The 26,367-nt window shown below is 39.1% G+C and overlaps 1 protein-coding gene across 2 annotated transcripts in view; it reads left to right on the top strand.

The window, feature by feature from the left end:
- The window catches only part of GALNT18 (polypeptide N-acetylgalactosaminyltransferase 18), a 242,144-nt gene that overhangs the window by 140,321 nt on the left and 75,456 nt on the right, over positions 1 to 26,367 (top strand). For both annotated transcript variants that reach the window (XM_082000014.1, XM_082000013.1), the window contains exons 4-6: positions 21,345 to 21,528; positions 22,378 to 22,575; positions 25,508 to 25,622. In XM_082000014.1, coding sequence (XP_081856140.1) covers positions 21,345 to 21,528; positions 22,378 to 22,575; positions 25,508 to 25,622 — 497 coding nt within the window. The remainder of the gene's footprint in view (positions 1 to 21,344; positions 21,529 to 22,377; positions 22,576 to 25,507; positions 25,623 to 26,367) is intronic.

The following is a 26,367-nucleotide window of genomic DNA, read 5'->3' as shown; positions in this document are numbered from 1 at the left end:
AAGAACAAGATTAGATGCATGAAAGCTCTCAGTTGAAAATTATTCTTAAAAATGGAAGGGGAAGAAAGACAATATTCCCTTACTTAAAAAGTTTGGCTATTTGTTTTACCTTTTTTTCTGTAGGAGGAGCTTTTTTACCCTTTGCTTATGTCAGCACTATACCTTTACCAAATGTCTAAAGTTTTTGGGTTTTGTTTTTAGCTTAAGGGCTGATCTTGGAAGGTGTTGACTGCCTCCTAGGACTGTCTTTTTCATTAATAGGTTGCGTTCTACAGTGTGATGTTGGTTTGTTCTTATGACATAGAAAAATATTATCCATAAAGTCATATAACTAGTCTAGAGAGTGTTACCACAAAATGAAGGAAATCCAATCCTTCAGTGATGTTAGGTCAGTCTAGAAGCTCATGTATACCGCCTGCCTCAAAGTAGAAATGATTCATCATTAAAAGAAAGAGTTGTCTTCCCAAATGGATGTAACTGGAACCTCTGTGATCCTGTCAGTTCTTATCAGAAGTTTCAGCTCCTTGAAGCTTCCATCTGAGGGACTGGCCTACAGAGTCTACCAGGAAGATGAATGCAAACCTAAGGCTGAGTCACTTTCAGAGGTATGTAATTCTGACTGCATGCTCAGCATAGGTTAGCCATATCCAGTATTTGTTCTTTTTAGCACTCCTTTAATAAGGCACAAAAAATGGGAAGTCGGGGTCTTTTAAAGTATCAAAAAAGATGATCTTCAGGGGAGGTGAGTTAATAAAATGGTCTATTCAACTAACCTTCATTTTATGGCCCTAAACTAGGAACACTGAGAGAGATGACTTAGTTACAGTAAAATGGAAAAAAGCATCTGATCAGCTTGCTTTATAATGGAAAGTGCCCTAGAAAAATACGCCTGTTGCATCAGAATAGATTAAACTGAGTTTAATCAACTGTGGATTACTGCACAATAGCTCAGTCAACTTTAGGTCAGGAAAAAAGTAGAGGAATTATTTAGTAGAACTGTAAAAGAAGATATTTTCAAGAGTTCATTTGACTTCCTGGGATTGGATTATCAAAGCTATCAAAGTGACATGAAAAACAGCAGTGTGTGATTTGTATCTCTCACACAGGGTATTATGTACTGAGATTTAACCCTGATGTATGACAAAACATATTCCACAAATCGCATTAATTTTTATGGTGCTGCACAGTGTTGTCTATACACCTTGGTTCAGAGATCATACAGGATATTCTCCTGGAAAATGCAAAGCTCTCTGGATGGACTGTCATCTGGTACACTGCTACTCTGGCTGACTTTCCTCTTTGTATTAGAGCAGTGATGGGAGTGTTTTATTTAATCCAGAAGAATGATCACCTAATTTGTACCAGATACAGCCTGAGTTGGCAAATCTGTATGCTGGAAATGGATTTTATTTCAAGTAAGTTTCAGTACATGCTCAAAAACTTTTAACTGCAGTAGGTTACTTTGGTTATCAGAGCCAGGTTTTCTGCTGGCTTAACTTCCCCTACCTACCATCTCCACTTGAACTAAGTGGATTTCTAATTCTGGCAGTTTTTAAAGGTTCCTATAAATGTGAAAACCGCATTTCTGTCTGTGCCATATGTACCCATTACAGTACAAATTCCTGTGATTTATATAACTAGCTGTGATAGGGGAAAAGTGTTTTCTCTGCTTTTGTGTTATATTTTTGAAGTTTGATTCCACTTTCAGTATCATGTAGTTACCTGTGTAATCAGTTATCTGTTCAGTGATTTCCTGACTAAAAAAGGCCCATTTAAACATCAGTGAGTCTAGAATAAATATGTTCCTGTTTTTTAAGGGATTCTTTTAGAAATGGAGGGGCACTCTTTGTGAGTTTCGATCATTTGCTTGAAGATATTGGTGAAATTGAGAAGTAACTCTGCCTGCATTATCCTGTTAACAGCAGAACACTTGTTGACATAAGCTTCAGCCCAGGGGCTCAGTAGCATTCCAAAAGGGGCTTGACTAGTGACAGCTGAGAAATACACAAATTATATAGAATAAATAGCCAATTTTGAAGGGAGTGTTGAACAGATTCTTGGCCAGGCATTTCTTAATTTCTAAAATTTCCACCGTAGGTACTGTACATTAATCCTGAGAGTACCTGCATAGCTGCCCTAATAGTTCTGTGGTTTTTTGGTAGTATGAGGCACTACCTATGCTCTGTCTGGTATTCTTTTGGAAAAATGTACTCAGATTTCTCTGTAAATATTCTGCAACACGTACTTTAATACAATTCTGATTCCAACTGTTTATTCCCCCCCAGGAGAGAAAAATTTACATTGCTTCTGTGGGTGAACTGCCTAGTGAGTGAAGTAAGCACACAGGAGTATGCAGGAGGACCAGGAGTGCTAGGGGATGGACCTACAGCATGTGGCCATGCAGGATATTCCCTCCTTTCTCCCTAGGAAATAAATGCCTCTCCAATACATGCCAAATCACAGTTCCTCTGAAGAAAGCTTGAGGAATTATACTGCTTGCTCAGGTCTATCCCTGGAATCAGGTTCCAGGCTCCTCAGTGTGTTTATTTGGCATTTCTGTCAGTAAACTCATTTGCTATTGTGCTGATCCTGCAAAATGGGATGCAAAGATGGGAACAAGTCCTCTCAACACAATCTCATTTAAAATTCAGTCCACTTTTGAAAAGTATCTAATACTTTTAATTGTCCTGTTTTGTTCATTAGGGACTGAACACTGTGTCACCCTAATCATAAAGCCTAACTAATTGCTCACAGCCAATTGCATATATTTGTAATAGATTATAAGCCTGATTTAGGTGTGTGATTTGTATTATTTTGTGAGGTATCACATGGAAACAGTGAGATACTCCTTGGTTAAGAGTATGCGTTATCCTAATGCTATTTAGCAGTTAGACTCATAATGAAACCCATCCTCCTTAATGCCATTACATTCAGTGAAAATATTTACATCATCTGGTACCTTAAGTCATGAATAGGAACATCAATGTCTTGGCTTCCATATACACAGTGCTAGTTTATCACAGATTTTACCACACACATTAAAAAAAAAAAAAATCCAAGGGACTGTAAGTACTGTGACAACCGCCTGCAATATTTATTAGACAAGCTACAGCTTCTTGTGACCCTATTCCTTTTAACATAATTGAGAATAATTGAAATAACCAAATTATTTTTTATCTGAAAGGGAAATCAATGCAAATCACAAAAACAGCTGTAGACTTTTTGTCTGAGACAGTAGATCAGTTTCATTCTTAGTCAGCTGTTTTTAGTAGATTTCGATTTTTTTTTTTTTTTAATGGGCTGTAGAATACCTTTCTCTGAATCAGTTATGTCCGTGGTACGATTTAATGTATTTGATTTTTTTCTGGTTTAACTTCTAGGTCCTAAAATATACTTTTTTTCTTCATTTATTGAAAAAGATAGGTTTATATCTTGATACCATCTCTGTATTTCTCCTGCAGTTTAGTGTTTGAAATGTTTTTTCTTGAACTAGTTCTTTGATTTTTTGTTGTTGTTGTTGTGTTCAAGTGATTTGGCAGTGAGTAAATTTGGACAGTTTTTCCATGTTCTGTATAAAAGCTGTTTTTTTTAATGTTACTGATGACTGTGTAGTGTTTAGAGCCAGCTCCCCGTCTTGCCAAATTGTTAAAGCTATCATCCCCCCACAGGCTGCTGGTGTGACTGTACAGTATTGCTCATGGCAGGATACTGTGTTTTCCAGTGAACTTCTGTTCAAAAAAAGATCCTTCAGTTTGGCAATGGGAGATACTGCTATCTGTCATTCCATTTCCCCATTGAAGGGTGATCCTGAAATATGAACCCTAAAAGCAAAGTTGCTGCAATGAATTTTCCCTCTGAAATATGTTAGTATTTATGAATGTTCAAAAGTGCTTGCTACAAAGAGTTCCTCTTGGTCTTCAGATTTATGAGGGGAAAATATTCTTGTCAGTGCAGAGTTGTGGAAAGAGTTTTAGGTCTTTTAGTGCAGTTCTTTTGTTTTATGGCTCATGGCTCTTGAAGTAGTCTGGAGCAAGTTATTTTTATGTTTTCAAACACAAATATCTAGATTTAATCATTGTAGGTTTGGGATATTGTGATTTTTAACAACAACCTAGTGTGTGCTCTTAATATATCTGTCTTTGCTGTAGGCTTCATTTCATTCATCTGTAAAGAGCATGGGACAACATTTGCTGAGTAAACCTAAAAAGACATGAGACAAGGTTCTATCAGGATTAATTGAAACATGGTTCCCCCTGTGTTGGGGCAGGAAGAGGGACCAGATGGTCTCTCAAAGCCCGTTCAGTGCTGCAGTCTTTGATTCTCTATTTGTCAAACTGTTTTTGGTTTTTAAAGGGAAGAGGTCTAAGGTGCAGTTTATAAAGACTCAGTGATTAGTAGACGTGTGGATTTTTGGGGCAGGGATTTCATATTGTAACAAGCCTGTTACATTTTCTGACCATCATAAAAATATCTCAGCACCTGTTCTTCCTGTTGAAGGGAGGGTGGAAAAGTTGCAACCAGTAGTAGAAGGTTCTTTCTGTATTTGGTGGATTTTTTATTCTACTATAAATAATTTATGACCTCAAAATTTTGTAAGGCTTAGACAAATACGGAAAAATTAGATCCTCTGAAAGCCCTTAACAGTGCTGTGAATGTTCCCATGCCAATAGGAAGAACTAGAGGTATCTTTAGTATCTCTCGTGTTGTAGTATTCAAAATAGTTGGTAAACATTGACTGTGTCCACACTGCCAAATTTCTGAGACATGCTTTTAAACAGAGATTGCTGTATATGAAAGAACAATCAGTCAGGCTTTGCAATCCATTTAATTGTATGTAGAGAATATATGTAGAAGGGTTCACAGCTTGTTCTTTGCATAACAGCCTATGGTGCATAAGACCACCGTATTCCTTTGCATTAATGCTTTCTCATTTATCATCTGCAAACAAGATATTGCAAAGCTCAATTTCTTTAGCAAACTGTTGCTCTTGGAAGACTTGTGACACAGAACAACTTCAGTGTGATTTGTATTTATTAACTGATGTGTATAGATTTAAAGTGGAAGGGTTTTTAAGTTTAGTTAGTCACTAATTCGTGGAGCTGTATAAACGTTAGTGAAACAGACACGCTCCCATTATCTCACTACTGGTGAACGTGTTCATTTAGTTGAATGCAGTAGTGTTTAGTCTCTGTGCAGATCTATGAAAATCAGAAAACTTCTATTCAGCCACCTAAACATGGGCTTTCTATTCAGTCACCTGACCATGGGCTTAGGAGTCAAGCTTCAGGTATCTATTTCTAAAACCTTAAACCTACAGCTTCAGAAATGTGCACGTAGTTTCTTGCAAGGTTTTACTTTGTTGATGAGATGGAAAATATATTACTAGTAGTAAAATCTTGTGTTTGATGACATTATAACTGGATATTGCTAGCTCACAGAAATGTTCAAGGGCTAAGTCATGTGCATCCCAATTCCTGTACTGCTCAATGCTATCATTTGTTCTATCACTGCTGGTTTATTTTATCAGAAGATAGGTGTGCATCAAAAGAAATTAATGCATTCTCTCCAAGGCAGGTGTGAACTCTGTGACAGTCACAGGATGGGTGAGGTAGGAAGGGACCTCTGAAGATCATCTGGTCCCACCCATCTGCTCAAAGCTGGGTCAGCTAGAGCAAGTTGCCCAATACCATGTACAATTAGGTTTTCAAAGTCTGCAGCAGCAAAAATTTACATCAGTGGAGTATTTCAGAACCTGCCAGCTATGTTTGAGGTGGCTGATCACAAGGTAGTAGTAAATCTAGTAAAAAAGATATAGTGATTAGAAATTTAAGCCAGAAATACAATGTTAAAACATAAAACCAATTTGACTGCATTTTCTGCATATGGACATAACCTCTTTTGCTCTTTGAGCTCCGCCGAGCCTCACTGACTGTATTTGCTTAATTCAGGCACTGGATAGTTCTTACCAAAGCTGCTCTTGTCATCTTAATTCACTGAAGTATTTCTGATGGCCAGATACTAAGAAATGGTAAAAGTGCCTTCACTTCAACAATTAAAAGGATAGAGCTTCAGAGCCATGTCTCATATGACTAAAACGTTGTTGTTATTAAAGATGCAGCTTCAAAGAGAATGGTTAGTAGTATTTTAAGAATGGCATATTGGCATGAAAAATTAAAATGATACTGCACTTGTCAAGGAAACGGACCTGAGATAGCTGTGTATGAACCAACTCAGGTGGTTTTATACCGTGCCTCAGGGTCTGGGTAAGTAAAGTCAGCCCAAATAGTGCTCCCAGCCACAGGCACGAATGCTGTCTGTCACACCTTGGCTGTCGTGTGAGATAGGTAGGGATGCATCTAAGGGAACTGCCACTAGTTCAGAGTGCTACAGCATGTTTCCTCAGCTGCAAAGCTATGTCATACTGTGCATAGCAGCTCATCCCACTCTCTACGTGAGCTTTTTATTGAAGAATTTGAAGTGGATTTAAGGTTTCAGCCTTCATCTCTAATGTGTGCTGCGTGGCTTGGGTCCAGGGTATTTGTTCAGCATTCCAGGCGGAAGACCGTAGCTGACAGGTCCTTTCCTCTGGCATTACAGAGCTCTCTGCCAGAGCTCTAACACGTCTGGCTGGAGTACAATCTTCCAAGGGAAATGCAGTCAAAACCTGTAGGGTGATCTTCCCTGTGAACTACTGCTATTTCAAATGTTACTGTTCTCTTCTTGAACTGGAAAGACTATTTCTTTGTCATTGCCTCCTTAAACATTAAACATCTACAAACTCTCCTCCCAGTCCTGTACTGTAGGCTCAGTCTTGCGAATACATCAGTCAAGCTGCCCCCAGACCTGGAGGCAGTACATCTGCACAGTGCTGCATATGCAGACACAGCATTCATTAGCACCAGCTCAGGTGGCTGTGTGTGCTGTGAACTGCACAGTATAGTTGTGTCCTTGGATGCTGATAATGCTATGCTAGTGGATATTTTAGGCTTTCAAAGAAAAAGGTTTTAATGGTGATTGGCTATGTAGTAGTGAAATACAAAGTTTTTATGAAGAGAAAGAAATGACTGGATATTAGCGAAGAGTGAAGAACCTATAAGAGGTATGCACTGGCACTGCTGCTGATTTTGTTCAGTACAGTGTAAATCAAACCAAAGGGACCAATGAGTTCCAAAACCAAAGCAGCAGAAGGGTGGAGAAAAATAAGGCATTGTTTGGTAACTATAGACATTGCATGTAGATACAGACAAGAGGAAACAGTCACAGCTAATCCAATTTTACATATGTTTGATGCCAGCTAATTTCAGAGGGGTTTGTGAGTGCTAGTATATATCAAATATCGGGTCCGTTTCACGTGATGAGGGAAGGATAGTCTTGATGAGAGCAGGGGAGATTAGTTCATTAGGGAACGACACATGGAAGCAGTAGTCGCGTGGGTTTGTATTGGAAGGATATACAAAACAGATTTGATTTGAGATGAGGAGAAAAAATTTACATCAGTGGAGTGTTTCAGACCCTGCCAGCTATATTTGAGTGATCACAAGGTAGCAGCAGCTCACTGGCATGCACCAATACCTTTCCAGAAGTGGTGTTGCATGAGTGTCTTCCCCTGAAATATGCTTTCCCAGTGCTTGACATCCCTTTGTTTCGGACTTGTATGTATGTGGGGATAACTTGTACCAAGGCCCCTTATTAATGGCTTCAGATTTAACTGTAAAGAAAGTTCTTTGATTAGAAAAGAATTGCCGCTACCTCTTTGTTAAGAGGCGACTGATATGTTCTTTGTTTATCTACCTGGAGGGATTAAACAAAGCGTGTACAAGACAAACAAATCTTTATTAGGATTTGATACAAAAAACCTTTTCTGAATCACAATTAGAGCACAGCAATTTTAATTAATTTTCACAAATGCTTCCAGTTAACACTCAAAGTGTTTACTTTTTATCTACAGAGAAGATCCACTCACATAGAAAATAAAAAAAAGCAAGTCTGACAGAGGTTTTCATGTGCAGCTTAGCAAAAAGACTGAGAGTAACTTCTTGTGAGTTGGTGGTGGTCTTGAGTTTCAGAAGGTTATTCACTTTTGCTGTAATAGGCTTGGGGGTTTTTGTTCTTCTGGATGGTCTAACAGGAAAAAAACATCTGCCAAGTTTTTGGAAAAGGTGTTATGAAACCTACTAGTTCTCTGTGTTTTAATGGTTTTAAGGCAGGAACATTGACTAGTCTCCAGTTTGCAGTATTTGACCTGTGACCACTTCTTGTTTACCTCTTCCAATATTTTGTCTTTCTATGTTTATGATATTTACTGGAGTTTCTTATTTTCCTGGTTTGGTTTGGTCAGATGAAATGTAACCTGCTGATTCATGTCATGCATGAGATGACGGTCTTGAGATCAAGGCAGTCCAAAATGTCCATGTTATTTTGATCTGTCTTGCCTTCTCCCAGTGTAGCACAGTGGTTATAATTGTAATCTCCAGTGTTGGTGACAGAGTGAGAACCTGGGAAAATGCATCAGCCTGTCTGGCTGTGTGACGTGCATAGTCTGACTCACAAAACATCACAGAAATTTTATGTTAACTTGTGGTTTGTTTAGGCCACTTAACTCTCTCCAACATAGCATGGTCACGTTTGCCATGTGGAGTACAATTTACACGTTTGTAACTTCTCATATCAGGGCAGATTTAGAAAGGAGGGTAATGTGTGGACTTTGAGGATGGAGAAGTCACATGCCTGGAGGAACTTTTTGCTATTCAGCTTCCTAAGAGACCCATGCTTGAGGCTTTCTGAGCTTTGGAAAGATCACCAAAGTTTCTATGGAATAAATGCTACTCACTATTTTAAAGATTCGCATATTATAGCTCTGAATTTACTACCTTCTGGACAAATCTTCTGTGATGTAATAATAAGAATAGAGTTGTATAATAATCCTCTAAGATTAACTAAGATGTATACCATATAGGAAAATGAGATCATTATACAGTCTGAAGCTGTCAAGTGGTTTTCAATACAACATATTGCAATATGCAGACAAGGTAGAAATTTAATGCTTATAGTTGGAGAGAATTTAATAATGAAATTTCATTATGAGATTTAGCTGCGCAAGAAGCGTTCTTTTGAAGATGCTAAAAGGTTTAAATCTGAGAAATCAGGTAGTAACATACTGAAAAATGTGCATATACTGCAAATCAAACTGCAAATCATTGCAAATCAAAATCTGGTCGAAGGAAATTAGCCTGTATCTGTGCAAAATCATTATTTGCAATGAAAGGTCAAACGGTATACTGGAAGAATTGGATAGGAGGTGATAGTTTTAAGCCTTTGAATCTCTAATAAATGGAGTCTGGTAGGTTCACAGTGCTACAGACCACATCAGGGCAAACTGAGATACAGACAGTACTTAGTGCTAATTGTCCTTTGTGAAAAGATCTCCTGGAAAGGACCTTAAAATTCCCAAGCAATATTTTGTATAAATGTCAGGATTCAGAAGTATAATGTGTATAAGAAATAATAATGTCAGTAAAAATTATGCTGGGAGCTCTTCATGAAGACATTTTAAATGTACTGCATTTATTGAGAAAATGAAGCTATCTGAAGAATGTGGTAGGGGAGGGCCTGGATACAAATGCCTGTGCGTGTAGTTTTCCACATGAACAGTAAGTTTTGACACATCCCGAGTTGTACGTACTGGATGGTGACTGGTGGGTCCTGAGGGTCTCTCTGCTTTGGCCATAGGCGTTAAAGTGTTGCTTTAGAAGGTAAATTTTGAAGAAAAGAGCTAAAATTAAATGACAAAAAATAATAAGAAAGGATACAAACTGAAATTAATATAATCTTTACCGGAACACAAACAATGAACAGACCTGTTGTAACGTATCTAAATATTAGTAAGAGAAATTGTAATTCAAGAATATTCTTCCGGATTCCTGTTTGCCTAATATGCAATGAGAAAAATGTAAGTTAGAAGCTATTTTAATGTTTTTGTTAAATTTAGGCATCATCGTTCCCTATGGAAATATTCTTAGTGGGATCTCCGAAGATCTAAGTCTTTTCAGTGCCAAGTTTATGCTTTTGATTTCAGTCCATTTTCTGTGACCGTTATCCTTAGCATCTCACAAGCTGCTGAGCTCGGCAGCATCAGGTGTTGAGCTGTGACTGGGTCAGAGAGAGGACTGCTGCCTGCTGAATCGCGGGCAGCAGGTCCAGAAGTGCTGTGCCTTTCCTCATGGGTTTTTCAGGCAGCGCCAGCCAGCTCAGCTTTTGCAGACAAGGTGAGAATATGAACCGGTAGCCTGGCCTGCTTTCTGTAGTCTGGAGCAGGTAGTGTTCTTCCCTGGTAGTTCCAGCCATCTGCGGTGTAAAGCAGAAACCTGGAGCAGTCCCAGTCAGCTGAGCCTCTGGCTGCTCATTCGGGTGTCACTCCAGGAGGGAGAGCTGGAGTCAGTGGAATTCTGTTGTATCTCAGCACAATGAAAAGACACTTTCCCTGCTTATAATATCAAAAAATCATAGAATCATTAAGGTTGGAAAAGACCTTTAAGATCATCAAGTCCAACTGTTAACCCAACACCACCATGCCCACTAAACCATGTCCCGAAGTGCTACGTCTACATGTTTTTTGAATACTTCCAGTGATGGTGACTCCACCACCTCCCTGGGCAGCCTGATCCAATGTTTGACCACTCTCTCAGCAAATAAATTTTGCCTAATATCCAATCTAAACCTCCCCTGGTGCAACTTGAGGCCATTTCCTCTTGTCCTATCACTTGTTACGTGGGAGAAGAGACCAACACCCACCTCTCCACAACCCCCTTTCAGGTAGTTGTAGAGAGCGATAAGGTCTCCCCTCAGCCGCCTCTTCTCCAGACTGAACAACCCCAGTTCCCTCAGCCGCTCCTCATCAGACTTGTGCTCCAGACCCCTCCCCAGCTTCGTTGCCCTTCTCTGGACACGCGCCAGCACCTCAGTGTCTTTCTTGTAGTGAGGGGCCCAAAACTCAACATAGTATTCGAGGTGCGGCCTCACCAGCGCTGAGTACAGGGGCACGATCACTTCCCTACTCCTGCTGGCCACATTATTTCTCATACAGGCCAGGATGCTGTTGGCCTTCTTAGCCACCTGGGCACACTGCTGGATCATGTTTTTTAATGTCAAAAAATATTGACACTACTGCCAGTTGTTTATGGAGAACAGGAAAGGCAAGGCTGGTGTGTGTTCCTGTATATGCACGTTTTATGCAAGCAAGGCTTCCACCCTGCTGGGAGACATACTGATAGCCAGATTAACATACCTTAGTTTTAAAATAATGTACTCCCAATTAAGCAGGGTTTGGCCACATCTTTCCCAGACTGCAGTAGGATGCTAGTAACAATGCTGTTTCTGTATTGTGAATTGAAAAGGTATTACGAATTTTAGTTTCAAGTTACTGCCTGGGTTATTTTTAATGCCTCGCCTTTTTTTTTTTAAAAACATTAGGTTTGCTGCTGCTGTCCCTCATGTGTTTCTGATGCAAAAAGTCAGGACATGAACAACAATTGTTGTAATAAAACAATTAAAACTCAAACATTTCTTTAAAACAAATGGATAGATTGTGATTAGATACCTACAGAGAAATTTTCTACAGTAGTTGATGAAAGGCTTGGAATTTGTTGCATGCTGATATATTTGATCTAAAGATAGAAATTGTATGCTATTGTATTCTCTTAATACTTGGAATTTGGGATTTTTTAGGAAGCAGTTTATGATACACTATTAAAATAAGTAGTTGTTTGCTTGGAGATCAGATTTAGAGGTTTTCCACAGCTACCAAATAGCATGGTCCCAGCACTGTGTTACACCCAAAGAGTAATCAAAAATGCTATGAAAGAAGCAAGCCAGAATTTGTTGTTTTAATTTGAAAACGTACATAGTGGATTCTTCAAAAAAAACTCAAATCCTGCAGCTCTTATGATATTCAAATCAAATTATTTCTGATTTGAATGGATGCTTTACAGGAGTAAGAATTATTTTGATTTTGTCCTTATTTTTAGGAAGTTTCAAAAAGGAGAAATTGTAAATTCCAAGTTATGGAAATGCTGTGAATTAAAACCCATGACAAATAGCACAATAGATACCTACCAGATTGTCCCAAATGAACTTGGTAGTGGTCTGTGAGGTGATACTCTTCCTAGGATTGTAGTGGAAGTGCACACTGAAGGCTCTTTGCTTGCAAGGTAGGTGATGGGATAGGTCCTGCTCCTTCTTTTTATGTCAGGTCAGCAGACTCTGATGGATGTGCAATGCAATACATTGTGTTCATCAGAATTTTTCAAGACCGTGGTATAATACAAGGGTGTGTGAGAACTGGCTTTTACAAGGGCTAATTACAACGTGCACCTGCTGTCATGTGTGATGTTGCATTCAGGGCCTGGACATACAACATTTTTTTCTGAAAAGTTCTCATTGACTAAAATTTTCACTTGCAAGTGGTATTATCCGATCTGTTCTTGTTTGCATTGCTAGCAACGTATTAGCCATTAGAATAATGAACAGAAATTGCTCATACTGGTATAAATTGCCTTTTTTTTTTTTTTTTCTTCTTCTGTCTATTGACAGAAACATCTGTGTGAATGCAGCTCTGCTGATGTAAAAACAAGTCCTTTTTGTGAACTAATCCCATCTGTCGAAAAGAGCCCTCCTGCCCCGACAGGCTGTATTTCTCCTTGGTGTACTGGGTGCTGTATTGCTATTGCTGTGGTGAATTGCATTCTTCTGCTAGTGGCAGTCCACCTTTGAAAGGAGAAGATAATAGCAGGTCACACACAACATGATCACAGATCGTCAAGAAATCTATCTTTCTAACCTGGAATATGAACAGAACATTGTACATCTGATGTGTAAGAGTTGTCTGGTAGAGTAAGAGTCATTCATTCAAAAGAAGAGCTGGCAACTCTGTATTTGGACCAGGTTAAAAAAATGCACTACAGAACATTGTTTGGGTTTTTTTTCTTAATTGTAGCTTGATTTGTAGAGTGAGATCTCAAAAGGAGAATTAGTGTTATAGCTGTCTTGACCCTCAAGGATGCTCTCACAGTATCATCAGGTTTGGTGCATGCTAGCTACTGTTCTGCTCCCAAGTAATCCTATGCAATGAGTATAATATTGGATTGTAATTTCTAATATAAAGTAAGATTTTCATAAAAAACAATGTGGCATGCAAGGCTAAGTCCTATTTATGAAAAGCAAACCCATAACCTATCTTTTAATGCTCTCTGGCATTCTTTTAAATAACTCTGTAATAGTGAATGATATTTAATATTGTTTAATTTGATCTGCTTTGAGTCAGGGCTTGGACTGCGGAGTTCCATTCCAACCAGAAGTATTTTGTGATTACTTTCCATTTCATCTTCCTTTTATAGTCCTGTTCTCAATTTCCTTGCCGCTAGAGAGAGGACTGATCCAGAGGGGAATACAAGCGGCTCTGTTCCATACATTTCTTACTGCATATTTGCATATTCCATTTTTAATGCAACTTATGTGACTGATTTCCTCTGAATCTGCTCCAGAAATAAAGCTGTTACACTTGGACTATTGTGTTTTAATTGGCAGCTTCCTCGTCCTTACGAATCTGTTATCATAACATGAATTGCCACACTGTTTCTTGGAGTCATGATTATTTATCAAGTTTACAGTACAACAAGTAGCGTGCTGCGTCTTATGGTTATAGAAGTACAGAGAATTTCTAATGTGCTCTACAGATTGTATTTTTCTAGATTTATACAGTCTGCGCTGGCTCTGTTCAGGCATTTAGTTTCTTTTTCTGAATCGTGATTTTTCTGTTCCATACACATCCAAGAAATAGATTAGAATTAAATATTGTATATTGAAAAAAAAAAAAAAGCCACTCAGAGTACTGGAAACAGCTGCTATCCAGCTAGGACTAGAATGCATTTCTCAGGCACTTCTCTTTAACATTTAAAGGTCATTTTACAAGTGAATCCAGGAACACCAAGAATTGAAATTATGAACTCAGAATTTTGGCAGTAGTTATTTCATCAATGTATTGTATTCACTGTGTCACTTCTAATGCATGGTCTTGGTGCTTGTGTACTTCTCACTTTATGGTTCCTTTCTAAAACTATTGTATCCAAATATACATCAGAAGTTGTTCTTGCATCAATGTGATATGAACATCTGATTTCAGTCATAATGCTTGATTCTGAACAGGTTTAACCATTGTTGTGATCATATAATTTTAGCCATAATACATTCACTAACAGTCCCTAAATGGGGTGCAGTCATACACAGTAAACTGGAGTGGAATAGAGTTCCTGCTGAAATTAATTCAAGCATCCAGCAATCAGTAAGTTGAATGGAACACTTACGATTATATAATTCCAGTCTGTGCTTAAAGATATTTTGAAGATTTAAACACCTTTCTGTTGAAAGGGTTCTAGGTATTGCCATGAAGAGATACATAGCAGCTGTTGCTTTGTTGTTTGTATGGCAGATGGTAGCTATTGGCAGTGCTTGGAAAGTCCCTGTTCTACATTTAGCTTGTGTTTGCATGTTCTGTTTACTGGTATAAACACACACCCCCAACTGGCTTTTATTGTCAGTTGTAAACTTTCTGATTTGGGAATTTTGTAATCTAAGAAAAGACACTGTGCTTTTTTTATATTAGTCCTGCCTTGCTGCATACACCTAAATTCATTAAAGAGCTCGAAGGAATGTTCACCTGAGAGCAGATTTTTCTTTTCTTCTCTTGATGTTAACACTTACCTTTAGTAAGCTCTACTTTGTACTCAGAGGTAGGCATGTAAGTCTCCCATTGTTAGGAGAACGGAAGGACGTATTTAGTTCCTTTGTTGCAGTGCATTTCTGTTGACATTAACAAGAGCTCTGGATATCAGCTGCCTCCTAATCCTGACCCAGCGATGTGGATGAGCTCTTGCATCTGCACAGAGTTCTCTGGGCTCCATATGGGCCATGACTCAAACTGCAGAATCACAGCCTCAGGGAAATCATGCCGTGTTAATGTGCTGTCCTGGGATTTGGGAGACCCAGGTTCTGTTCCTCCCCTGCTGCAATTTCTGGTGTGACCTTGCAGATTCATCTGGCACCTCAATTTATCTCCCTGTCTTGTAGAGTATTGGGAGACGCTCTGCTGCTGGAATGTGGGCTCAGTGATACTTACGACAGGGTGCACCTTAGGACAGAAATTGAATACTGTCTTTGAACAGTACTCAATTAATATTAAAAGGGAAATAAAAGGGATTTACAGCCGTTATTATAAAAACATTACTACAAGAGAATAGTACGAACAAAAAATAACAGATGTAATGTTTCTTTCTCCAGTATCCCCCTCCTCCATAACATGGTGTTCAGCTGCCACAGTTTCCAAAATATGATTTTCATTGCTCTTCCCGTACAATTGGGCTTTATTAATTATTTCTAGGTGGGCCTTAATGATCTAGAGGGTGGTATCCCACTTACATGACCGTGATTGAGCTATACATCGTTTAGAGGGGAAAAAAAAAAAAATGAACCCTTGTAGTGTACGTCTCTGTTAGATTGCTCAAGGAATGGCTGTCAGCACAGGTCTCTTCTGCAAAGCCCGTTTTGTGTTGGGAGGTGTGCTAGTTTACTGATTACTGTTTTGAAATGGAATTATTTGCTGGTACGTGGTTCTTGTGCTGTCAGATTCCCAGTGTGCCCAGGACCTTACAACCAGTAAGAGGATTGAGTGATGTGTCCACCTAAGCTCTTCCCATGCATAGACATGATGTTTGTGAGAGGACCTAAGAACGGATCAAAGCAGCTCCCATCAAGCCTTTTAAAAGCAATGTGTGCTTCCCACTCCTCTGTACTAGGTTCTCCTGGGCAATTGATAGAGTGTGTAGGGGCTGAGAGTTGAAATGTATATTTTTCTGCCTTTATTGTGAGAGAAGGGTGCTGTTCATGTGCTAGACTAAAGAAATCCTTGGCTTGTAGTCTGAGGTGTGAGCTGGAATAAATTGTTGTAGGCCTCATTTATCTCACTAGACCTGGGGAGGTTTGACAGCAGCTGAGACTTTGGGTTGCTGGATTGCAAAAGTAGTGACTGTGAAGGTTCATTACGCTATCTGGCTTTACATGTGGATAGCCGGAACTTCGGAGGTTAGATTATGCATCTCTCACAACAATAGAATAGAAGTTAGGTGTAGTAACGGAGGAAAAGGACTGTACTGCTTTTTTTGTTTTTGAGGTCTGTCCAGATCAAATCCTTGCATCACATTGGTAATTTCCCTCGGGTGATTTATCTATTACCAGATAACATGAGGTTATTAAATACGTGTGCACAGCAGGCCCTCGTTATCTGTTTGTGTATTGTTGCCCTTTGTTGCAAACATTCTATATACACATGTGCATTACAAATGACATGCCTCTATCTGGTTATAAATATTTTCCATTTGGAATTATCTACTTCTGCTACAGAGATGAGAGGTGATCACTTGAGCATGAAAGATAAGGGGCCAGGGAAAGGAAAATAAAAATTACGAAGCACTGAGCTGCATACAAAATAAGTGACATAATCCAATGCACAAGCCTTTTAGATAAAGTGCAGCAAATAGGTTTTTTTCACATGCTTAGCTGGTGCCATGAATTCGAGTTATTACATGAATACATGTTGTGTGCCTACAGAGTGACTGACAGGGAAGAGAGTTAGTTGTTGGGGTTTTTGTGCAGCAAACCTGGTATAACCAGGCTTGCTTTATTTGCCAGAAAGAAGTTAGCTGTGTTAATACGTTCTGTTTTTCTAAAGGCTGTGAAATCGTTATTGGAACAATGGAAAAGCAGCTCTTCCTGTTCCTAAGACTTTGGGGCACAAATCATCAGATAAGATGGAAAAATCTTGGTTTACAATTAATTGGTTTGTGCAAGTTCTGTCTTTTTGCCTATTTACTTGCCTTTCATGCAGAAGCAAGATGTACCTGATGAGATGCTCCTAGTATGGCAGGAGCTCTCATGGTGTACTGACTGCTTGTGCCCTGCCAGTTGGCAGTTTAGCTTTGGTGCAAGGCCATGGATCCCATTCTGACCTACTGCACAGGGTGTTCAGGAAGGCCCTGGGATCCTTGCTGGGAGCAAGCTGACCAGTGGTCTCTTGGCTCCAAGACAGGCAATAGCTCTGCTGTATTCCTGCAGCTGCTGTAATGATTTGCCTTTAAAAGTGTCCTTTATGATCCAAGAAAATATCCAGCGTGGTTCTTTACCTGGGGACCAGAGTGTGCTTTCTAGGCAGCTCAATGAACACACAAAGCTAGAGCATAAAAATAATCAATTGGCAGGATTTGCCCCTTTCATATAATGTGTCAGTCCACAATTTCTGGCACAGGGGAGGACAATTGTTGTGTTAAGCCCCATTCTGTATTGAAGAATGATTTCTTTCCCTTCACAGTAAAAGAAGCCATGTTTGTGCCAAGTGCTAAGGTTAAAGAGGGACATGGTAATTCCTGGGCCTTTGACATGGAAATAAATTTTTTCCTAAAGGTAAAAGCACAAGGCTTGCAGAGATGGCAGTAACATCCAGCATGCATTCTGTCGCACTGAAGTCAACAGGGATTTTAGACTTCAGAAAATGCATAGAGTTATGGGGGAGCTATTATTTATTTATTTATTTATCGCTCTTGGCAAACTTACAGCTAAGGAGAAGAGTTTTAAAAAGTCAGTAAAATGCATCTGTCTCAGCAAAGCATGAATGTCAGTCTTTACAAATGCAATTGTTCTGAGAGTTGTGAGGACTCATTTAAGCACTCTGAATGGGAGTACATTAAAGCATGAAAGTTATTGAAAGTGGGGCTTAATTGTTCTTTAAGCTACTTCTCTATGAATGTGAGGCAGTAATTTATTATTTATGACAACACTGTTTGTATTGATAACTTTAAGATTTGAAATCTGGGGACAGATCCACAGCTGCTGTAGGACACTGGAGTCCCATGGGACTAAGGCACCTTACATCATTGAGCATCTTTCCTGGTAACTTCCCAATTCAGGGAGCGTAGAGGCATACAAAATGTAGGTTACTTGCGTGCGACTTGGTGAAAAGCATGTAGATGGTTTCCCTTCTGAGAAACTCCCTGGGGCATATGTGAGAAATCTTTTCCATATTGTACACCCTTCCACAACCCCCCAGCATTTGAAGAGGGGGCAGGACTGTGGTCCAGATTGCTCCTCTGAGCTAGGACTGGCCACCTGCACAAGCCAAGCAAGATGCAGTATTGCAAGGAGAGCAGTTGCATTGCCCGGACCTCTCTCAAGCCCACCACTCTCTCATACCATAATCCTGAAAGGAAGATGGCCTTGTGAAGGATTTTCATGAACTAAATGATCCCTTCACATACAGTCTCTGTAGCTGCAGGATGGCTGACATCTTTTGACTCCTTATGCTCCCTGCCTCCATCCTGCCCTGCTTCTGCCCCTTCCTATGAAGGCAAAGTTGCCTGAATTCTTCAGCTTTGTCACGCTGAATAGGGAAACCTGACAAACAAAATATTTGTGGATTTGGTAAAAATGAACAAACAACCTCTTAGAAGTATTAGAACTTATGTTAATATTAAACATAATTATGGCACATTAATTATGTTTTCTACATTTATGAGAAGAGTTGTGCTGTGCTTTCCAGACATCTGTACCATATAGAGGCAGGTGGTACAGTGCAACATTTCCAAGTGCCAGATCAGCAGCATTTTCCCATTCCATGTACGGCTGCTCTTTCTCTCCAATTGCAGATACTCATTTAGCTTAGTCAAATTGAGTCCTTATTTGAGAGATTCAGTGCTGAAAAGCAAACACATCTATCTTTATAAGGCTGTTTGTTTCCATAATTAGAAATCGAATCAACAGTGTATTGAAGATGACACATTTGCTCATTCCCTTTCTTCTCCCTATGGTGGCATAAAGCAGTGAAGCACAGTAATTAATGTAAAAGACTGTTTATTATTCATGCAATGTGTTTGAAGTGGAAAAAAACAGAGCATGGGTTAAAAATATATTGCTGAAGACCATCAGTGCCATCACAAAGTGTATCATCACTTCTAGGGGGAGAGTCCCATCATTCAGTCCAGTTGTGCAGGATGCTCTAAAACTTTAAAAGACAATTGAACTCAGATTTCTCATGTAAAACTCAGGAGAATGTGGACTGCATGAAAAAACCTGACTTAAGTATCCTGCTAGGGCATCTTTAATGTTCTTACCAAAACAGTGACTTTTTAAGCTTCGTTTACACGTCTGCTGTGTCTCCTGTGGCTCAGTGAAAATTACACATTTTTTTTTAGTAGACTTATCTTTTCTTCGGGGAGAATCTGCCCAATAGGTTTTGTAAGACAAAGGGTGCACATCATGCTCTGCTCAGCACTGTGCCTTTGCATAGGAAGGCTAATCTGTTTTAAATAGCAAAGGCCAGAAAATGCCTGACTGCAAAATACTGCTTCGTCTACTGTGGACATGTTACAGAGTAAGTCACTGCTTGTGGGCCAGTTTTGAAGAGTAGGTAAAATGCAGCACTTTTCTCTGCCTCCTGAGGCTGATACTGAAGTCTAGGGAAGGATTCCTCCATACTGACTGACCATGAGTAAGCCTGCAAGGTTCCCCTGAGACTCTTTCAGGCTACTTTGTTTGCAAAAAGCTGCAGTGTAACCAGAAACTTAAAAGTGCATACGGCCTAGTAAATGTCACAGCTATAATGTACAGCTGAAGCCATGCTGGTAGCAAGCCAAGATTTGGGTTGTGTTCCATTTCCACCTATTTCCATATTACACCTAGCTATGAAATAGATTCTGTGTTTACTCAAGCTTATAAAGCCAGTTCACATTAGGAAAAGTATGTGACAGGAGTAAGAATAGCGCACTTGGTAAAAACGAGGTTGATTGAGAGAACAGTGACTCTATCAAAGGTACTGATTTTCAGTTGCTTGATTAGAGCGTGCTTTCCTTTTATATATTTTATACTCAATGGTGATGCTGAATTGTTGTGGCAAATAAAGCTTCCTGGTATAGCCAAGCTGTGAACAGCCACTTACACTGAGAACAAAGCTTTGATCTTCATGTTTTGATATTCAGCTTCTGCAATGTTACATTTTGGGAACAGAGAACTGCTTTCCACTATTTTTAGATGGGCACAATTTCAGTACCATAAATGTCTTCTTTTGTATTTAAAGTGCTGTTAGCTAGTGGTTGGTGTGATAGTTTTGTGCTTTCTACAAATCTCTGTGTTAGGGGATGAACAATAAAAATATGTGGCTTTGCACAAGCATGATAGAAAACCTGAATATGATTTTTTGACTTTATAAAGGAAAAAAAGGTATATTGATTCATATGCAGCAAATATAATACAAAGTAGAATAGTGCTCTGTGCTATGTGTGTTAATGCCTCATACTCTTTATTCAAGAAGATGCAGTCATAGATAAACAATTTGAATAAGTATTGGCAATATAGTGTGGAAAATTCTAGGAGTATATTGAGTCCATTTCTAAAATATAGCTGCAGTTTAAGTACTGTGATGGACATGGTCGTCAGATTATTTCTTTTAATTCTTGTTCTTTATGAAAAACCGTAAGTATCAGCACTTTTCTTTGGTATTCTCTCGCCTCCATGCAGAGTTCATTTATGCAAAGGTATGTGGTATGCACAGTCCTGTAATGCCAGTGGAACCAGCTGCAAGACCATCATGCCTGGCGGCTATCTCAGAGTCTTTACAAAGAGCGGTAAATTTTAGGAGTCTTTGTACTTGATGATCTTGTGCTTTCCTCCATATCCTGGAATTGGATACACTTCAGTGGAAATGGTCAAAAAAACGTGTAGACGTGGCACTTCAGGACATGGTTTAGTGGGCATGGTGGTGTTGGGTTGACGGTTGGACTTGATGATCTTAAGGGTCTTTTCCAACCTTAATGATTCTGTGATTTTATTGTTACTTTTTTCCTTGAAATATTGTGAAAGAAAGTTCATGGACAATACGTGGGCATTTTTTTCTGGAAATATAAGGTAGTTATCTTGTTTGTTGCTACAGTAACATGATATGCACTTATGTAGCTATGATACTTTATGATTGAGTGCTTTATTTTGTGGCATGCTAATGTTAAACAGTGGCAGGATTCTGATGTCAGTCATGTAGGCTAAATAGCTATACGTGGAATTTTTTATTTCTATATAATTTATGGTCCTACTTTTTGTTTGCCTCCTTTTAGACTTGACTATTTGAGAATTCTTAGTAGTTAAATCAAAAGGGAGTATTTCCATGTGTAAAGACTCCAGTTTTTCTGAAAGAACTGGTTTTTACATCTTGACAAGCTGATACTTGTTGTTTACATCTAATTCTTTCCTTTCCACAGAAGAACTCAAGGAGAAACTAAAGAAGTATGTTGATGAAGTGAACGCCCGTAAGCCTGGTTTCATCAAGGTTGTTCGGCACAGCAAACAAGAGGGGCTGATTCGATCTCGAGTTAGTGGATGGAGAGTAGCCACAGCACCAGTAGTTGCTCTCTTTGATGCCCATGTGGAATTCAATGTGGGATGGTATGTGTCTCCTTGAATTTCTCTGACTAGGGGACCTTTTGCAAGTGCTGTTTCTAAATTGCTGAATGGCGTTTCTCTTGGATATAGAGGGTGAATTAGCATTCTGATCTTTTTAATGACGATTCGACACAATCATGGGCACAGGCATGAGAAATGTGTTTGTGCTGCGTAACATAATCTAGATCCATTTTTATAGTGTGACTTATCTGCTGGTCTAATTGTAATGTATTTAAACTATATTGGAAAACTGCATGTTAAAAACCCCCTCTGATAATGTAGCCCTTTGCCCATAGGGGCAAGTTTATCTTCTTTTAATTAAAAATATGTTTCTTTTATGTTCTACAGTGTAAACAAATAAGTGTCATTTTGGCACTGAGGTTGCTGCTCTGAGGAAAAGTAGCACATAACTAAAACCATGTATTTTAACTTGTTCAGTGTGGATTTAATATCTCTGTTGCTTCTTCAGTAAAAAAGATTGTAAAAAGGCAGGAGCTTCTGTCCCTAGGATAGATCTATTATTAGCTCTGTTCTTGATGTCCTTGATAATACTGAGAGCCTGAAGTTACAGTTATTTGGTAGCAAGGGTGTAAATCTAAGATATGCAGATACTCATTTCTTCCATTCACCAGCTAGCATCAAGGTTAATAATACAGCATCCTAGATAAGATATTGCAGTGTGTTATTTTGAGGCAGATTCGGCTCTGTCAAAACTCCATCTCAGAGCAAAAGGAGCTCTGAATGGGTAACAGGTATAGACTTTGCCCTCTCTGAAATATACAGCATAAGCTATTTCCATCAGTACTATGCTTCTACTGATATAGTCGTAACTTTTTTTTTTTCTTTTTTTAGGGCTGAACCAGTGCTCACTAGGATAAAAGAAAACAGAAAAAGAGTAATTTCTCCATCATTTGATAACATTAAGTATGATAATTTTGAAATAGAGGAGTATCCCCTCTCAGCACAGGGGTTTGACTGGGAGCTGTGGTGCCGATATCTGAACCCTCCTAAGTCATGGTGGAAACTGGAGAACACAACTGCTCCAATAAGGTAACGTGCAACTGTGACCTAGATTAGTGTGTCACTGGCAATGCTCATTTAAGTATGACAGATGGTGAGTGGTCTCAGCTATGTAACAGGTTTTACTGACTGTAATGTTGGATTAGATATTAAATTAGTTAAATGTCCTTGAGCTGTCATCTTCAGCTTTCATCCTGGACCCCTACACAGTCATCAAGAAAACTGTTGTTTTCAGTAGATCTTTTAAAATTGGTTTCCTTGTTATTAGCATGGGGCAAAACACATAGCTGAAGTGAAATGGTAGACTTGAATGCTCAGCAGCACTGCTTTCTCCAAGTGTCTTGTCTGCTAATTTAGTGGTAATGGGCCAGAAACAGAATTGTCTTTCCAAATGCATTATATAAACAGAACTGACCTGACAGTTGTATTCTTTACAATACTGTCACATAGCTTTCCAGCTGTGTTATGTCCTAGGAGTTAATGCTGGTCACTGGTCTTTGCTGAACACACTGATAGTGTGTTGAGCAAAGACTGTATTAGATCCTTGCTTTGGTACAAGCTAGCTCTGTGCTTTCTCATCATGGCTAGAGTGTTGTTAGGCTGGTACAGAACCATACCCTTACCTCGGAGAGGGGAGTAGGTGCCTCTGAATCTCCCCAGCAGCTCTGCTGAGATTCCAGGCCTTTCTCCTGGCTATGCATTCATACCAAGGAGGTCACTGTTACCTATACTCTAGCTCTCTGCAGAAAGTGTGAAGACTGTTTTCACCAGCTGCAAAACAGAACCTTAAATAGCACTGGCAGCATGAGGGGGTCATCACTACCAATCAGTTTCCATGCAGTCAGTGTAAGGGGTATCTTTCATCCAGTAGTTCTGTCTTTTCAGGTAGACAGCTTTTTTCAGGAGTTGTCAGCTTAAACACTGTGAACTGCATTGACCCACATGCTGGTCGTTAGAACAGGACTCAGAATTGGAAGGTAGGAGGTAAAAATTCACAGGGTTGCCACAGACATACAAAAAAGGGGGTGGTAATTTCCACATGGTTAAAAATGGTTATCAGTGTTAATGAACTCTGTTAACATTATGAAAATGCTTTGAAGTATTCTGCTAAATCCTGTAGAAGCAAACCTTCTATATTAATTATGGAGACTTTTAAAATTAGACATATTTAAACTCAGAATAAAGAGCAAATCTACTTTTCCATTTTATCCCAAAACTCTGTTCTATGAGAGAATTGTGGAGCGAAGGTCCTTTATGAATATTGGGTGTTTAGGTTTGTTACTTAGCCCTTTTCCTGGTGTCTTTTATTTAGTGCAGTATACTGCATGTGTGTGATGGATAATTAAAACAAAGTAAAGAAAAAGCCACATGTATTGATGGGTGGCTTCTATCATGCCTCCAATATGCTTCTAGAATTATAACAATGGGAAGAAGGTACTCTGAAAAACACTGTAAAAACACCACTAAAAGCAAAAGTACTTTGTCATAAAAGAAGCATAATTTTTGAGGTGATGTTAACTGCTGTTTTCTTCATTAATAAATACATCAGAAACAGTCTTTCATTGTTATTAAGTGGGTACTAGCACTTCAAGTTAAAGGCATAAATGTGTAGATTTCTGTAGAATTGTACAATTTGTGATTAGGACATCTTATAATCTGTTTGAAAGCAGATGTCTACACTTACTGCAGCTTGAATGTTCCCAGTAAATGCAGGATGATTTCCCCTGTACTGCTAATTAATATCCTGTTGTTACAAGAGTTCCTGATACCAGGATAAAAATCAGAAAAGACATTTTTATTTCTTGCCATTGTGGATTATAAGGTAGGAGAAAAATGAAAAGGCTAAATTACTCTGTATTCTCCTCCACTGCATCTCATAATGGCAAAATTGTACTCTCTGGCCCTGCATAGCAGAAGTTGGTTAATTCAGGTCATGACATAAATACAGCTTACTGACTCGGTAAAGATATGTGACTTGTTTAAATTTGGCTCAGGACAATGGACCAGTGTTACGGTATGCTGTTAAGGGCAGACATCTCTCGATTCTGTATTGTAAAGCATTATCTGGATGTTTCTATTTAACAAATAATTTATTTTACATAGGCTTACTGACACAAGTTTTCTTAGCTGCAGATGAACCTAGCTTCTGGCTAAACACACAAAACTGTGCCTCCTTGGGTGTTCTTGTTAATCATCACAGACAAGAAACCTGAGGGCGTAGCAGGGACAGAGGCTAGAATGGCTGGTGCCTCAGAAACAAACATGGGGCTCTGCGGGAGAAGGATGGACTTCACAGCTCTATGAGAGTTATATTCCGAAGCCGTTTATTGTCTTGTCTGACTCCAATATATATCATAATTTTCGCTTAGTCACTGCGCACACACTCATGATTGGTTACAGCTTGTTACACACACTATTGCAATTGGCTATATACAAAATATCACACGCTGTCCATGCGCCTCTCACACAGTCAGGATTCGCTGTCTGCAGGTGTTCCTGCACTCCTTTGCTTCTTCTTAGTTGTTTATCACAGCTCCTTCTCCTCAAGGCTGAGCCGTGCAGATATCCAGCTGTTTACCAGCTTCTCAGCGCCACAGCTCCTTCTCCTTAAGGTCGAGCCGCGCAGATCAACGCCACAGCTCCTTCTCCTTAAGGTCGAGCCATGCAGGGTGATCCCAACAGGGCTCCTGCTATCTAGTATTGTTAACACTGAAATCCTACTTGTTCTAGTGAATATGTATATCCAATAATTTTGAGTCTGCTTTCCTTCAGTGGTGCTTATTTCACCATAGAATCAAGAATATTAGAAGACAAAGCTGAATAAATCTGTTTTGAGATTAACACCTCTCTAAGAATCTGTCTTGATGCACCATTTGACCCAGCAATTATAATTCATTTCTGAATAATAAAATTGTTCATATTCTATTTGCTAATTTTGCTTGCTGCTGGTTTATTCTTCCAGAAGTCCTGCATTGATTGGATGCTTCATAGTAGATAGAGAATATTTCCAAGAGATTGGCTTACTGGATGAAGGCATGGAAGTATATGGAGGAGAGAATGTGGAGCTTGGAATCAGGGTAAGGAACATAACTAACACTGGTGACTTACATTTGAAATGCTGCTTCTTATTGCAGGAGGGAAAAAAAAAAGTAAAAAATACATGGATGATGGCATGCAAAGGGGGTCCACAGCTCTGTAGTAGTATAAATTGTTGTACTGGGGGAGCAGGGTGGAGAACAAAAGCTCCTATGTCTTTATAAAGAACTTATCTGGGACAAGGATAGAAATACAGAATTTGGTATTATTCTTTCGTTGAAGTAACAATGCTTGAATTCTGCAGAGATGATACCTAAAACTCCCTGCTTATTTGTGATCCCAGACTTGGTAAGGAGGATAGTTTCTCACAGTTGTAACGAGAAATGCCTTTCTAGATTACTTGTTTTTTTTTTTAAATTGGGAAAATCACTGTGGAGGAAACTGGAATATATAGGCATTTACGATTCCCCTTAATTCTCTGGAGGGGAATTAAGATATTCATGAAGTTCATAAGTGCACATATTTTCTTCTTCCATCATACACTCTTCATCTGTTTACTGTCATAGAATCATTTAGGTTGATGGTCTTAAAGGCCCTTTCCGAGTCCAACCGTTAACCTAACACTGCCAAGTCCACCACTAAACCATGTCCCTAAGCGCCTCGTCTACACATCTTTTAATACATCCACCACTTCCCTGGGAAGCCTGTTCCAATTCTTGACAACTCTTCTGGTGAAGAAATTTTTCCTAATATCCAATACAAAACATGTGGCATTGTGTGTGATTT

The sequence above is a fragment of the Phaethon aethereus genome (genome assembly GCF_964289735.1).
Source record: "Phaethon aethereus genome assembly, chromosome: 5".
NCBI lineage: Eukaryota > Metazoa > Chordata > Aves > Phaethontiformes > Phaethontidae > Phaethon > Phaethon aethereus.
The sequence above is the reverse complement of the archived record's forward strand: the minus strand, read 5'-3'. Positions and strand labels throughout refer to the sequence as shown.